The 13,938-nt window shown below is 40.5% G+C and overlaps 1 protein-coding gene across 7 annotated transcripts in view; it reads left to right on the top strand.

Moving 5' to 3' along the window:
* Ankib1 (ankyrin repeat and IBR domain containing 1) overlaps nucleotides 1–13,938 on the top strand; it is a 115,373-nt gene that overhangs the window by 82,915 nt on the left and 18,520 nt on the right. For all 7 annotated transcript variants that reach the window (XM_028862776.2, XM_028862770.2, XM_028862761.2 and 4 more), the window contains 2 exons: nucleotides 620–708; nucleotides 12,421–12,551. In XM_028862776.2, the coding sequence (XP_028718609.1) occupies nucleotides 620–708; nucleotides 12,421–12,551 (220 nt within the window). The remainder of the gene's footprint in view (nucleotides 1–619; nucleotides 709–12,420; nucleotides 12,552–13,938) is intronic.

Raw genomic sequence — 13,938 nt, 5'->3', positions numbered from 1 at the left:
AGTACAAATAAGATTTGCAGTGCTAGGGAGACAGCTGTGTGGATTCAGTGCATGCTGAGCAAGTGTGAGAACCTGAGCTTGGATCCCCGATGCCCACATAAAAGCCAGACCTGGTAGCAGGTGTCTGTAAGCCCAGCCCTGGGGCTGCAGTGAGTGGACACAGGTAGATCAAACTAGAAGAATTACTTGAACAGTGCTCTCAAACTCTATAATGAGGGAGGGTGATGGGGTGGTGTAGTCGGGCCTACTCTAATGTACCTCTAAGAGCATGTGGTGCTGGTAACAAAGAACACACCTGAAATCAAGAGTTAGAAGTCTACATGAGGCTAAAAGCAGTTAATAGTTGTTTTATAGCTCTGAAAACTGCAAAACACAGTTGTATACTAAATAATCTATGTGGGACTTTTAAAATATATGACCATACTGATTTTTAAAAATTGGACTAAAGTTGTCTAGCTTTGGAATCTCATTTTCAAATCCACTTTTGAAATGCTTCATATATCATTTGTACCTTAATTTTTTCAATTTTCAAATTGGATTAATATTTACCATCCATGTATTTTTATCCAGATAGTGATGAGGACTATTTTTTGATGGCTTTTTTGTTTTGTTTTTTTAGGGAGTGCCTTGGTGAAGCACATGAGCCTTGTGACTGCCAAACATGGAAAAACTGGCTACAAAAAATAACTGAAATGAAGCCAGAGGAACGTAAGTGGAATTTTACATAGCCATGCTACATATTCCTAGGGACATTCAAAAATAATGTCAGAGTTCTCGTAATCTTCATTGAAGAGAAATTTTCAAATTTGCTAATGCTAGACCCCATAGCCTCTCTCACTTAAATCCTTTTGGAGATGGATATATACAGAGCAGAATCACAGGCAGATGTTTTAGCCTGAGGTGCAAGTGAGGGTCACATTTAAGTCTCTTACGAGGCCCTTTTCATCATTAAATGGGCCACCTTGTTTTTCTGTACTTTAGAGGATGAACCTTATGGTCTATAGTAAGAAAAAAACTTATTCCACTGAAACTTCCCATGAGAAATTAATTCTTGCTACTATGCAGTTCTGTATATTTACTTAAACACTGAGATGTCTTTTTTTTTCATTATTGAAAATAGACTCTCCTCTCATATAATACATTCTGACCACAGTTTCCCTCCTTCCACTCCTCCCAGCTCCGTCTCTCCCAGATCCACTCCCCCACCATTTTCCTCCAAACACAACAAAACAAGATACAATGAAGCAAAGCAAAAGCCCTATTATCAAGGCTGGATGATGCAACCCAATAGGTGGAAAAAAAAGTCTCAAGAGCAGGCATAAGATTCAAAGATAACCCGCTCCCACTGTTAGGAGTCCCACAGAAACACCAAGCTAACAGCCATGTCATGTCTGCAGAGGACCTGGTGCAGACCATGCAGGCCCCGTGCTTACCACTCCAGTCTCTGTGAGCCCATGGGAGCCCTTCTGTCTTAGTTAGGGTTACTGTTGCTGTGACAAAACACTGACCAAAAGCAAGTTGGGGAGGAATGTCCTTATTTGGCTTACTCTTCAGCATTGTAATCCATCATTGGAGGAAGTCAGGACAGGAACTCAAGCAGAGCTGGAACCTGGAGGCAGGAGCTGATACAGAGGCCATGGAGGGATGCTGCTTACTGGCTTGCTTCCCCTGGCTTGGGCAGCCCGCTTTCTTATAGAACCCAGAACCACTACCCCACAGATGGCACCACCCATCATGGGCTGAGCTCTCCCCCACTGATCACTAATTAAGAAAATGCCTTACAGCTGGGTCTCATGGAGGCATTTCCTCAACTGAGGCTCCTTCCTCTCTGATGACTCCAGCTTGTGTCAAGTTGACACACAGAACCAGCCAGTATACCTGCTTAGTTGGTTCAGATACTGAAACTCCTATAAATGCATTATCTCTGCTCCATCATGGAAAGGATATGAAGTGATATTAGTAATCCCATTTTACAGATGAGATGGCACTGGGATTGAGGACTGTAAAGCATGTATCAAGTGACAGAATAGATTTGAATTTCTGAAAGATTCCTTTTTACATTCTTCCCAATAGCAATTCCCATATTTAACAAATAAATATATTTTCTTTGTAATAACTTCCATTATCTAAAGTGTTTAACAGCAGCTAGTTCCTTTTAAAGTAATATAAGTGAAGCTTTAGTGAGGGTCTTCATATGTGTTTTAGATACTAGAGTTAGTGTGAGATGTTTCAAATCAGGATCAAGAATTCACTTGGTGAATCTATATTTCAGAGCAAAACACATAATAAAGATGCCATCAGCCTTTAGGGAGGGCAGAGACTAGGAGAAGCTGTCAGATTACTATATAGATGAGGTAGCCTAAGGTAGCATAGAGTTCAGTCAGCGTGGGAACAGCCTTCTGGCATTGAAGGGAGAAAGAGTGCTGCAGGCTCTCCTGGAGGAGATGGACTGGGAACTGACTCTGGGCTTCTCTGCACAAAGTATGGAGGAGGCATTTGTACTCATATCAGAAGTCTCACTTGACGAGAGACTGAAGCCATGAGACCTTTGGCCTTGTATTATGGAAGGGAATTGCCCATTGCCTAAGGGATAGTCCTCAGTGTTGTAGATCCCTGAGGTTGATGTTGTCTGCTGATTGGAATGTCACTTACTCTCAATAGAGTAAGCCGTGGAGCACATCATTCACACAGGCTCATGATGTTTATCAACCCTCTTGTTATCAGAATAGCTGGTAACTGTAGCAGGGTTGCTTGAAGGATGGATAGACCAGTAGTTGAGAAGTTGAGGGTTCTAATTTGTATCATAACATAGATCATTATACCATTAGTCAGAGTTAGCAAATTCAGATAGAGAAGTTGCTTTCTAGAAAAAAGAATGGCCCTTTATGTAGACATTTTGAATGTGTGATACTTGAGGGATAAATGGTTGAAGATGTCCAGTGGACTTCTAGAAGTACTTGCCTCAAGCTCAGTAGAAATGCTAAGAAAAGTTAGTAATTTGTTTATTTTAAATGATGTCTTCCTTATTTAAGTACTGTTTGTGTTAGAATATAAAATTTAGATACCATCCATGCTCCTAACACTTATATTTTAAATAAGTGCCGCAGATATTATAAGAGAATATTATTCCTGTGATGAGCTGTGAGGGAAAGGAGAGAATGGAGTCAGTCATCTCAGGAGAGGGTAACAGATTTGATGCTTAAACTGCGTGTTTGCAACCACATCCATGCTCTTCTTGTGTACCAAATGGGAAGCACATTAAGGGGCAGGGTGAAGTAACTTTGTGAAACAACATGGCGTACCACAGGCCTGCACGTTCAGTCCTGCACTGCAGGATGGTGTGGTGAGCAATGGAGCTGTGCAGGCAGTGGTTAGATCAGGTGGACTTAAATGGACAGCGGAGGAGTTTAAAGAGAATGCAGTGTCGTTGTTTGAAACCTAGCATTCTGCCTAGTTGCCTGAAGATTGCTATGCTACAAGATGTAATTAATCTAACACACTATTTTATTCTAAAACTGAATTGGCCTAAGTCTGTGGTTTGATATGTAAAGCAAGTGTTGGAGGGGATATTCTTAAAGGACATATATGTTACTTTCTATTGCTCTGATAAAACACCATGAGCCAAGCTAGAGAAGGAAGGAAGAGTTTATCTGTGCTTAGGGTTTCAGAGAGATGAGTGTCCATGATAGCAGAGCATGGCAGCTAGCACCAGGCATGGCAGCTGTAGCACCAGGCTCAGAGTTTGCATCTTGTCAACAAGCATAAAGCAAAGAGACAGGGCCTTGAGCTCTCAAAGCCTGCCCCCAGTGACATCTTCCTCCAGCAAGGCCTCGTCAGCTGAGACTCCCAAACAGTGCCGCAAATGGAATATTTCTCATTGGATCCACCTCAGGAAACTGGCAGGGAATGATTGCATGTTCCCTGTGCAATAGAAGTTGGGGGATGCAGTTTTCGTGAGTCATCATCCATGCTTACCTGACCTTTGTGTCTAGGCCTCTGGGTCACCTGTGCTCCTGTAAGTGATCCCCAGTAAACACATTGGTTCACCAAACTGTACCTGGGTGGATGGTGTTGTGACTGTGGCCTGACATTGTCTTCTCTATTGAATGCAAATAGACCCCTCCCAGGAAAGGTCATGTAAACCATATGTAACCAGCTCATTTGGCCTTACACGCCTTCACTCTTATAGTTTGACCAACACCACTTGTTAAAGATGCGAACTTTTTTCCAGTATGTATTTCTAAAGCCTTTGTCAAAATCAGATGTCCATAGATGTGTAAATTTATATCTGGGTCTTTGATTTGATTCCACTGATCAGTGTTTCTGTTTTTGTGCCAATACCATGATGTTTTTATTACTATAGCTCTGTAGTACAATTTGACATTGAGGATGATGATACCTCCAGCAGTTCTTTTATTATTTAGGATTGTTTTAGCTATCATGGGGTTTTTTTGTTGTTGTTGTTTTGTTTTGTTTTTTGTATTTCTATGTGAAGCTGAAAATTTGTCCTTTCAAGATCTGTGAAGAATTGTATTGGAATTTTGTGGGGGAGTTGCATTGAATCTGTAGATGCTTTTGGTAGGATGGCCATTTTTATTATGTTAATCCTACTTATCAGTAGGTATGGGAGAGCTTTCCATCTTCTGATACATCTTCTTCAGTTTCTTTTTTCAATGTCTTAAAGTTATTTTCATACAACTCTTCCACTTTCTTGATTAGATACTATAGGGGAATTTATAGTTGGAATTACTTGTGTCACATTTCTCGGGAAAGTATGAACTAATGTCTATTCAGCCCAGACAGGGCACCTATGACAGACCAGAGAAACAAATCCACCCAGTCTAGCTTAGTGAACCGGTGGGTTTATGGAGGTTACTTGCAGGAGAATGGTGGGCTCAAAGGCAGCTGAGTCGTGAGAAAGTTCCCCTCGACTTGTGATACCTGAAGAGCTGTGTTCCCGGAGTTCCTGTACAGCTTAGTGACAGGCCAGCTAGTTGGAGAGTCTTTTCTCCCCAGCACTTGTTACTTCTGCTATAACCTTGGCACAGGGCCCTGGGAATCTTGTAACTTCCAGGAGTTCCCTGAGACTTGTAAATTTCATCTTCTTCCAGAGGCAGTGTTTCAGTTAGGACAGCACAGTGCTGTCCCTCACCGTATTAAAACCGGGTCAGTTATTCCAGGACCTCAGATAAGTTTCTACTGTGGAAGGAGGATAAAAACCCTGCCTGGTGAGAAGAGGTTAGTGCTGAGCCTGGGAAAGAATATTCTTGCACATGATAAGGATCCTGTGGGAAGAGTAGGAAAGAAGTGTAAGGCTAGCAGTAGGATGCATGATATTTGTGTTGGCCAGAGACAGCCTACAAATTAAAATTTTTCCTTTAAATTGTCCAAATGAGGTTTTGATTCAGAAAGATGGGAAGAATGTTAGAAAACAGGATAGAAGAAAGAATGTCCACCTGGGAAGTAACTACCAAAGTAGAACCAAAGCCGAGATTGCACTGAAAGTCTCAGTTGCCAAGAGAAACCTAGGAGTGTGCTCACTACACTTGTGTCACACTCAAGGGTTTCTCTCCAGGCCAGCGGAGGTGAGTGGGAGAGTTTGAAAGTCAGCAGGGTAAGAACACTGACCGGAGGGAGGGAGGGACGTGCATCCCAAGTGCCCAGAAGGGTGAGTTCAGAGAACTGAGTGAAGACGTTTTCTCCAGAAGTTTTATCATAACAGTACTTGGTCAATTCCTGATTGCCGTCATATAACCCCTAGAATGCGGTTAGAAACGATCCTGCTCTCCAAGAGTGGAAGAAAAGTGTTATGTTGTGCCTCACACAGCGGCTTTGTTTGAGTGCCTTTGTGCTTTATTTATTATAACAATGAACAATACGGATCATAAGAATATGCTAGAGCTTCTAAACTAAAAATAATGTTGATGTGGAGAAGAGAATAAAGGCCCCCTTCTCTTAAACAAGAATTAGATGTTTTAAATATGTTTAGATTTTACAGCATTGGCTCCATAACTTGACCACACTAACCATACTGAGTTCCTTCTCAGATTCCTGTCCTTGCCAAACAATGTGAGTTCTTCCCACCAACCATTTTCTGTCAAGTAGAAACTGACATGGTCCAACCACCTCACTACTGCTGCTGCTTCTCTTTGCTGTGTGGAATTAGAAACCAGTATTTTATAGTCAGCAGCACGTGCTGCAGTGTTGTGGATACAAACATGTATAGGTAGCTTGCAGGATCAGTGCAGCAAGACAGCCCCTCTCTGCTGCTAGGTTCCATGGAAGGGCTGCTCCTAGAACCCAGCCCTGGTTCACATCAGAGCCACTTCCTTCCTCAGGGTCAGTCAGCCCCAGTCTCTGTCCCCCTTCTTTGTCTCGTACGTGAGGATTGAGGAAACATTTCTTTTAAAACACAGTCTGGAGCCGGGCAGTGGTGGTGCACGCCTTTAATCCCAGCGCTCAGGAGGCAGAGTCAGGTGGATCTCTGTGAGTTCAAGGCCAGCCTGGTCTACAGAGTGAGATCCAGGAAAGGTACAAAGCTACGCAGAGAAACCCTGTAGCAGGAATCTTAAAAGTTCTTATTAATAAAATCAAACCCAAGCCGAGTTATTGGGGTCCATGCTGGTAGATCAGAGAGACAGGACAAGCCACAGCTATCTCACCTCACCGGATCCTCAGCTGGTCTTGTCTCCTCAGACTGGAGGCTTCTGAGTCCTCATCCCAATGGCTTTCAGCTGAATTGCTGCTCGAAAGCCTGAAGCTTAACCAGCCACATGCTTAACCAGCCAAATGCCTCTAGTTTCTGGTCCTCACGCCTTATATATCTTTTTGGTTTCTACCACCACTCCCTGGGATTAAAGGCTGGCTTTCTGGGATTAAAGGCGTGTCACCATGCTTGGCTATTTCCAATGTGGCCTTGAACTCACAGAGATCCAGAGGGATTTCTATCTCTGGAATGCTAGGATTAAAGGTGTGAGTGCCACCATTTTCTAGCCTTTGTATCTAGTGGCTGTCTGTTCTCTGACCCCAGATATTTTTATTAGAGTACACAATATTTTGGTGGACACAATACCACCACAAAACCCTGTCTCGGAAAAAACAAAAAAAACAAAAATGAAAACTACAGTCTGGTTTCTCCCCTGCTTGGGACAGTACAGCCAAAACCTTTCTGTACCTCTTTTTAGAGAGAGCATGGAATCAAAGCCTTGACTTGAATGGCCACTTACAGTGATTCTTATGTGACTCTTCCTGACATCGTTTTCACTACAGAAAAAGTAAGGCTTCCCAGTGCAGTTAGAGGTAGAAAATAAAAGAAAACCTACAGATTGCTGCCATTCTTACAGAAAAAAACAAAACTTTAATTTTGTTTTACTTTTTAAATTCCTAGAGGGAAGGTAAAAATTGTGGCATTCCTTAAGACTACAGATCTCAAATTATAGCAGAGTAAATTGAATTAAAGAAGACAATTGATCAAGTTGGTATGGGGCAAGCACTTCCCCACTGAGCCACATATCTCTAATCCACAGGCGACACTTGCCAAGTGAATGGGTCAAGTCATGAAGAACTTCACCCTGCTTACTAAATCGATTTGATTTTATCTTGTAGCCCTTTGCCAAGGGGAAGCAAATGAAAGATTGTAGGCAGAATTTTGTTTTTAAAGGATCACTGTGTAGGCAGTATCGTTGGAAGTGGGAGGGAGAGGGAACTGGAAAGATGCCTTGGTTTCCTGTGTTTCTGTTGTCTAGGTAAGAGATGTAGAGGACCCTAGCTAAAACACCCAAAACTGAGGATGGAAAGGAAGTGGAAGGGTCAGGAGTGGAGTCAGTGATGTGCTGTGAGTACCCTAGCCAGAGGGTGTTGAAGACAGTCCACCCAGTAGACTGAGTCTGAGCCCTCTAGATGACTTACAGACATGGGTAAATAAAAGAAACGGATCTATAGAGATGGTGTTTAGTTTTAGGCATATCCCATTGAATCTGTTTATTGGAAGTAATTAAAGATTTTTTTTCTTTAAAAAGGAAAGGAAAAAATGTGCTCTTCTGTGATTGCAGCACTCTGAAGGCTGAGGGCAGATTCTGAATTTGTAGGTGGCCTGGACTATGCATAGCAAGCGCTGTCTCACAAAGCAGATGTTGGTGTTTAATGCTTTCTACTCGGAAAAATTCCTGACAATTTTGTTTACAACTAGCCTGTTTTAAGAAAGTATAGTTCAGGGGCTGGAGAGATTGCTCGGTGGTTAGGGACACTTGTTGCTCTTCCAGAGACTCTGAACTTGGTTCCCAAACCTACAAGGTAGCTCACAACCATCCACAACTCCAGTTCGAAGGGATCCAGCACTCTCTTCTGACATCTGCAGGCACCAAGTATTCATTTGATGCACATACATACATGAAGACAAAACAGTTATACACATAGAACAAAATAAAAGTCTAAAAGAATTAAAGTCTAAATAAATTATAGTATAACACAGTGAGTGTTTCTCAGCCTTTGGAATGCTGTGACCCTTTAATACAGTTCTGGTTACTCACATGTGGGCGTATCTGCACATGGGCAGACCTGCCTGGAGATGGGTAGAGGAGCAGTGTCTCAGTTTCTAAGGCCATCAGAAATATGTGTAGCCAGAAGTTTCTCCAGTCCTGCCCAGCCCCATGGTCTGCACCAATCTCTCCTATCCACGGTCCACATCATTCAGAGGCTTATATTAATTACCAACTATATGGCCTATGGATCAGGCTTTTTATTTTATAATTTAACTTAATTTTACATATCAGCCACGGATTCTCCCTCCCGTCCCCCCTCCCCCCCCCCCCCCCGCCTTTCCCCCAGCCCACCCCCCACCCCACCCCCGTTCCCATCTTCTCCATGGCAAAGACTCCCCTGAGGATTGAGTTCAACTTGGTAGATTCAGTCCAGGTAGGTTCAGTGCCCTCCTCCAAGGCTGAGCCAAGTGTCCCTGTATAAGCCCCAGGTTCCAAACGCCAACTCATGCACTGAGGACAGGACCTGGTCCCACTGCCTGGATGCCTCCCAAACAGATCAAGCTAATGAACTGGATCAGGCTTCTTGCTAGCTAGCTCTTACAACTTAACTCAACCCATTTCTATTAATCTCTCATGTTGCCACGAGGCTGTGGCATTACTGGTCTGCTGGTATCTTGTTGCTCCTTGGGTGGCAGGTTGGCATCTTCTTCAACTCCACCCTTCATCTTGTCTTTAGTTGGAGTGTACCACCTAACCTTATCCTGCCCTGCCATAGGCCAATGCAGCTTTGTTTATCAACCAATCAGAGCAACACATATTCACAGCATACAGAAAGACATCCCACAGCACTTCCCTGTAGCTAGAGTTTTCCTGCCTTGCCCACAATCAGGACAAATCTTTATCACCCGCCAGTCCCACAGCCGCTCAGACCCAACCAAGTAAACACAGAGACTTATATGTATGGCCGTGGCAGGCTTCTTGCTAACTGTTCTTATAGCTTAAATTAATCCATAAATCTTTACCTTGCCACGTGGCTCGTGGCTTACCAGTGTCTTCACATGCTTCTTGTCATGGTGGCGGCTGGCAGTAACTCCTTCCGCCTTCCTGTTCTTTCTTTTCTTCTCTCTGTTAGTCCCACCTATACTTCCTGCCTAGCCACTGACCAATCGGTGTTTTATTTATTGATCAATCAGCAATTTGACATACAGACCATCCCACAGCACTTCCCCTTTTCTGTCTAATCAAAAAGGAAGCTTTTAACTTTAACATAGTAAAATTACATATAGTAGAACAGTTATCAAGCAAGAATTACATCTAGTCTATTTGTATTTGGCAAAATTAAAGAAAATATTTTATCATCTATCCTATATTTATCTGTGAGTCTAAAGTTTCACATCTAATTTATCTTTTATCATAACCAAGGAAAATTATAATTACAACTACATCAAAGACCCCAGAAGGATATAATATCACCTAAGAAAACAGGAAGTGCATTGCAAGCAACTTCCATAATTGTAGAAATGACAGAGACATCTGGCTGCCTAGACAGTCACCCAAATTTCCTCTGCAATGTTGGGGCATCCATCTTCAGCCTTTAAGTCTAGAGTTTTTTAGTCGCTTCTCCCTGTGTCCTGTAGAATATCTGGCAGTCTCCTCTGTGAAGCAGGAACATGAAGGACCATCTTGCTTTGTTTTGGCAAAATTTTGTGTCTTTTTTTCCATGGGTCCGTCTTGCTTTGTTTTGGCAAAATTTTGTGTCTTTTTTCCATGGGTCCTGTATGTCCAATCAATACAACATTTTGTCAAGCAAGCAGTCCAGGCAAGAAGAGTTTCTTGCCCAAGTGGCTAACTTTTGCCATAAGGAAAGAAAACTCCATGTGGAGTATCTTCAATGCCCATCATCTTCTTTGAAGTAAATTGGTTGCCAGGAGCAGATGTGTCTCACTGTCTGGAAAGTCTAAGGTTTTAAATATTTTAAATGCCGTATTCTCTAGATCTTTGAAGTATTTGAAGATTACCTACCTAACTGAAATAAATCTATGTATACCAAGAAAACTTAACTAACATGACTGTAAGTTTGATTATCATAGATGACTATTAATCTATATTTCTTAATTATATATTATAATTTCAAATGAGCTATACAAACATAATACCCTAAACAGGAGAAATATACATACAGTATAGCAAAATTAGCTTTAAATTTATAATACACTAAAATCTATATCAATGTAAAACATTTTAAACAAGTTGTTGCTCTTTAAAAGTAGATTCAATAATCTGCCCTTTCATCCTATCATATCTGTAATATCCTCTTTTCTTCTTTAGAAAGAGATTGCATTTATAATCAACCCCTTTTAAATAAAAATAAACATTTATAAACAATATTTTGGGAATTTGGGTGTAGCTTCTCATACTACTTCCTTCCGGCTGGGGGCACTGGCAATCTTATGGGCATCCTGAGAAAATTAAGAATTATAGTTAAATCTTGGCTGTAGTAGTCTGTGAGGCTGTATCGACCTTTCCGGGGGTCTTGGTTGATCAAATCATATTAGCCTGGAAGCAATCCACAGGTTCTCATCTTCTGTGGAAACAAAAGCAGAACCTCTTTTCCAAAGCAGTATATCTTTAGACACAAATTTTGAAGTCAAGATACCTTTAAAATACACATATTGAATTAACTCAGCAACCTTTACAATCTAGTGTCTTTCTGCAGTTAAAAATCCCAAAGACCCAAGTGAGTTCCAGGAAAAGGCGCAAAGCTACACAGAGAAACCCTGTCTCGAAAAACAAACAAAAAAAAAAAAATCCCAAAGACAATATAATCCAGACTCTCTGTGTGATTTCCATCTTTATGTGGCTTATTTTTTATATTAATTTTATTGTCTCTTTAAAGACTTTATTTTTTTAATTATCTATTTCTTTATAAAACTGTCTATCCTTCTTATCCTCTCTCTTCCAAGCCTATGTACATTTTTACACATAATGTAAACCATTTAGAGGTTTATCCTATCTGAATCTGTCTTTTGTGTATCTATAATCCTTTTCTGATCATTGCAAACTGCAGCGTGGCTAAAATTGAAGTGGCAGCCCTGGCTGCCGACTCTGCCCATTTCAGCTTCTCAGCATGGTGGAGGCACCCAGGAGAGTCACACTTAGCCCACCAACAAGCATGCTGTGCAGCTTGGAGACACCTCTGTGTACCTAGGCGAGAATCCGCCATGCTGTACTCAAGCCCAAATGCTGCGGCATCTCTTGGTCCACATGAAACATGGAGTAGGAAGCTGTTTTTGGCTCTGTTTTAGAATCTCTTATTAAGTTCTCTCAGGTTTTAGGTGGAAACTTGAGTCAACACATTGGACAGCCAAATGTAACCGAAGTTTCTCTAATCCTGCCAGGCCCCATGGTCTAGATGAATCTCTCCACCTGCGTTCCACAGCCACTTATAAAATAATCATTCGGAGGCTTATATTAATTACCAACTATATGGCCAATGGGTCAGGCTTCTTGCTAGCTAACTCTTATAACTTAACCCATTTTCTGACAGTCTTAAGCGACACCTGTGAAAGGGTTCTTTGACCTCCAGGTTGAGAACCTTTTGGTCTAACATAGTCATTCTTTGTATAATTTTCTTGGCTATAATAGTTAATTTAAACAAAGCACATACTCTTTTTTTAAACTTTGGTTCTTCCCCAGTTTATTTGTGTAGATTTACAGAGAAATCTCCTTTCAAATAGATTTTCTAAGAATAATTTTGGAACAGAAGTCCTTATACTATTGAAAATGAAGCAGTTGTAAAAGCTTTCCCATAGACACTATTAGGAAAAAGAAATGCGCTATTACCGCGAAGAGACACCCTGCAAAGAAAAGTCTAGTTCCCTCCCACCTGGAGTCGTATGCTTAATCATATATTTCTATGTTTGTGCCCAATACCTCAAAGTCGTTGGAGTCAGTGAAGCCTATGAGGATGCTGCCAATTGTCTGTGGTTGTTAACTAACTCCAAACCTTGTGCAAACTGTAAGTCTCCAATACAGAAGAATGAAGGCTGCAATCATATGCAGTGTGCCAAGGTAAGATGCTAACGTGTGTTTCCGTGCTTTCTGGTTAGTCTTAATTTAGTTAGTACAAAACAAGGTGGTATTCTGCTACTAAAACCATCAACTAAATAAATAATTCAGTTCATTACTAAGTTGAAAATTAAAATGCCTACAGAGGTCAACTTGACTGAAACTTTTAGGGGATTGAAAGGAAGTCTGTGCTCTCCTGATTTCATTGTAGAAAAAGAAGCTTCCTGAGTTGTTTTGTTGTGTTTTTGTAATCTTGGAATTAGGTTAATATTTTATTAACTCATGCCTCTGTTTCAGTGTTTTGTTTTAAAATTATAATAAATAGTCTTCATTTTTTTCCTTTTATTAGAAGGACCAACTATGTTTTTAAGTGCTGTTTTAAAATATTAAGACAATGTAATTTTTTCTCATTTAGAATGTGAAAGAAATTAAAATAGTTAAAACTAATAAAATATGTTAACATTGCTCTAAGAATTACTTGATTTTTTTTGGTCCGTAAACCAATTATCATTGTATTACAACTTGCAAAAGAATAGAAATTACAAAATTATCTTACAAGTTTGCATTATAGTAAAATTAATGTAAAGAAATGTACTTTTTGAGGCAGCAGTGATTCCCTAAGAGGCAGAAGGAAAAAAACCTACTGTTGTTTTCTGAGAAAATTACTCAAAAATACTTATTAGTTCAGCTAAGAACTGGACAAAATTGTTTTCTCTAACTGGTCGAACTGGACAAAATTATTTTCTCTAACTGTGGTCTCATCTCCAACTCCATATTTGGTTTTGTTCTTAGAAAATGTAATGTAGACTTCCTAAATGTGCACAGAAGTATATATTGACCTAAAAAATCAGCAGTTGGCTGTTGAGGTAGACTCTAGGATTACCTTTCTGTCCTTCGTAGCATAGCGGTGAGGACTTGATAAATATGGATTACTGGAAGAACATTTTCATAAACTAATCAGACTGATGATACAAAGGAACTAATATAAACAGATGTTGCTTGAGATTGTCTGGGATTTAAAACATTTATATACAAGATCTATAAATGTAAGAACCTTATTTAGTATACTTTTTGAATTGTTCAAATTGAAGATATAAACTGAGTTGGCCATGGTAGCACAAAGCTTTAATCCCAGTACTCTGTAGGCAAAGGCAGGTAAATCTTTGAGACCAGCCTGGTCTCCATAGCAAGCTCTAGACCAGTTAGAGTTACACAGTAAAACCTCGTCTCCTAAAAAGAAAGAAAGAACCTAAAAAGTGGTATATTCTTATCTTGACATAGAAAACTTACCTAGATTCAGTGCACACAATTGAATCCACTTAGAGTATTTTTCAAATATGCAAATAAAACATGTCATAAAAAGTTGAATCCATGCTGTAACACAAACAAT

Source organism: Peromyscus leucopus, chromosome 3 (assembly GCF_004664715.2).
Source record: "Peromyscus leucopus breed LL Stock chromosome 3, UCI_PerLeu_2.1, whole genome shotgun sequence".
NCBI classification, from domain to species: Eukaryota; Metazoa; Chordata; class Mammalia; order Rodentia; family Cricetidae; genus Peromyscus; species Peromyscus leucopus.
The sequence above is the reverse complement of the archived record's forward strand: the minus strand, read 5'-3'. Positions and strand labels throughout refer to the sequence as shown.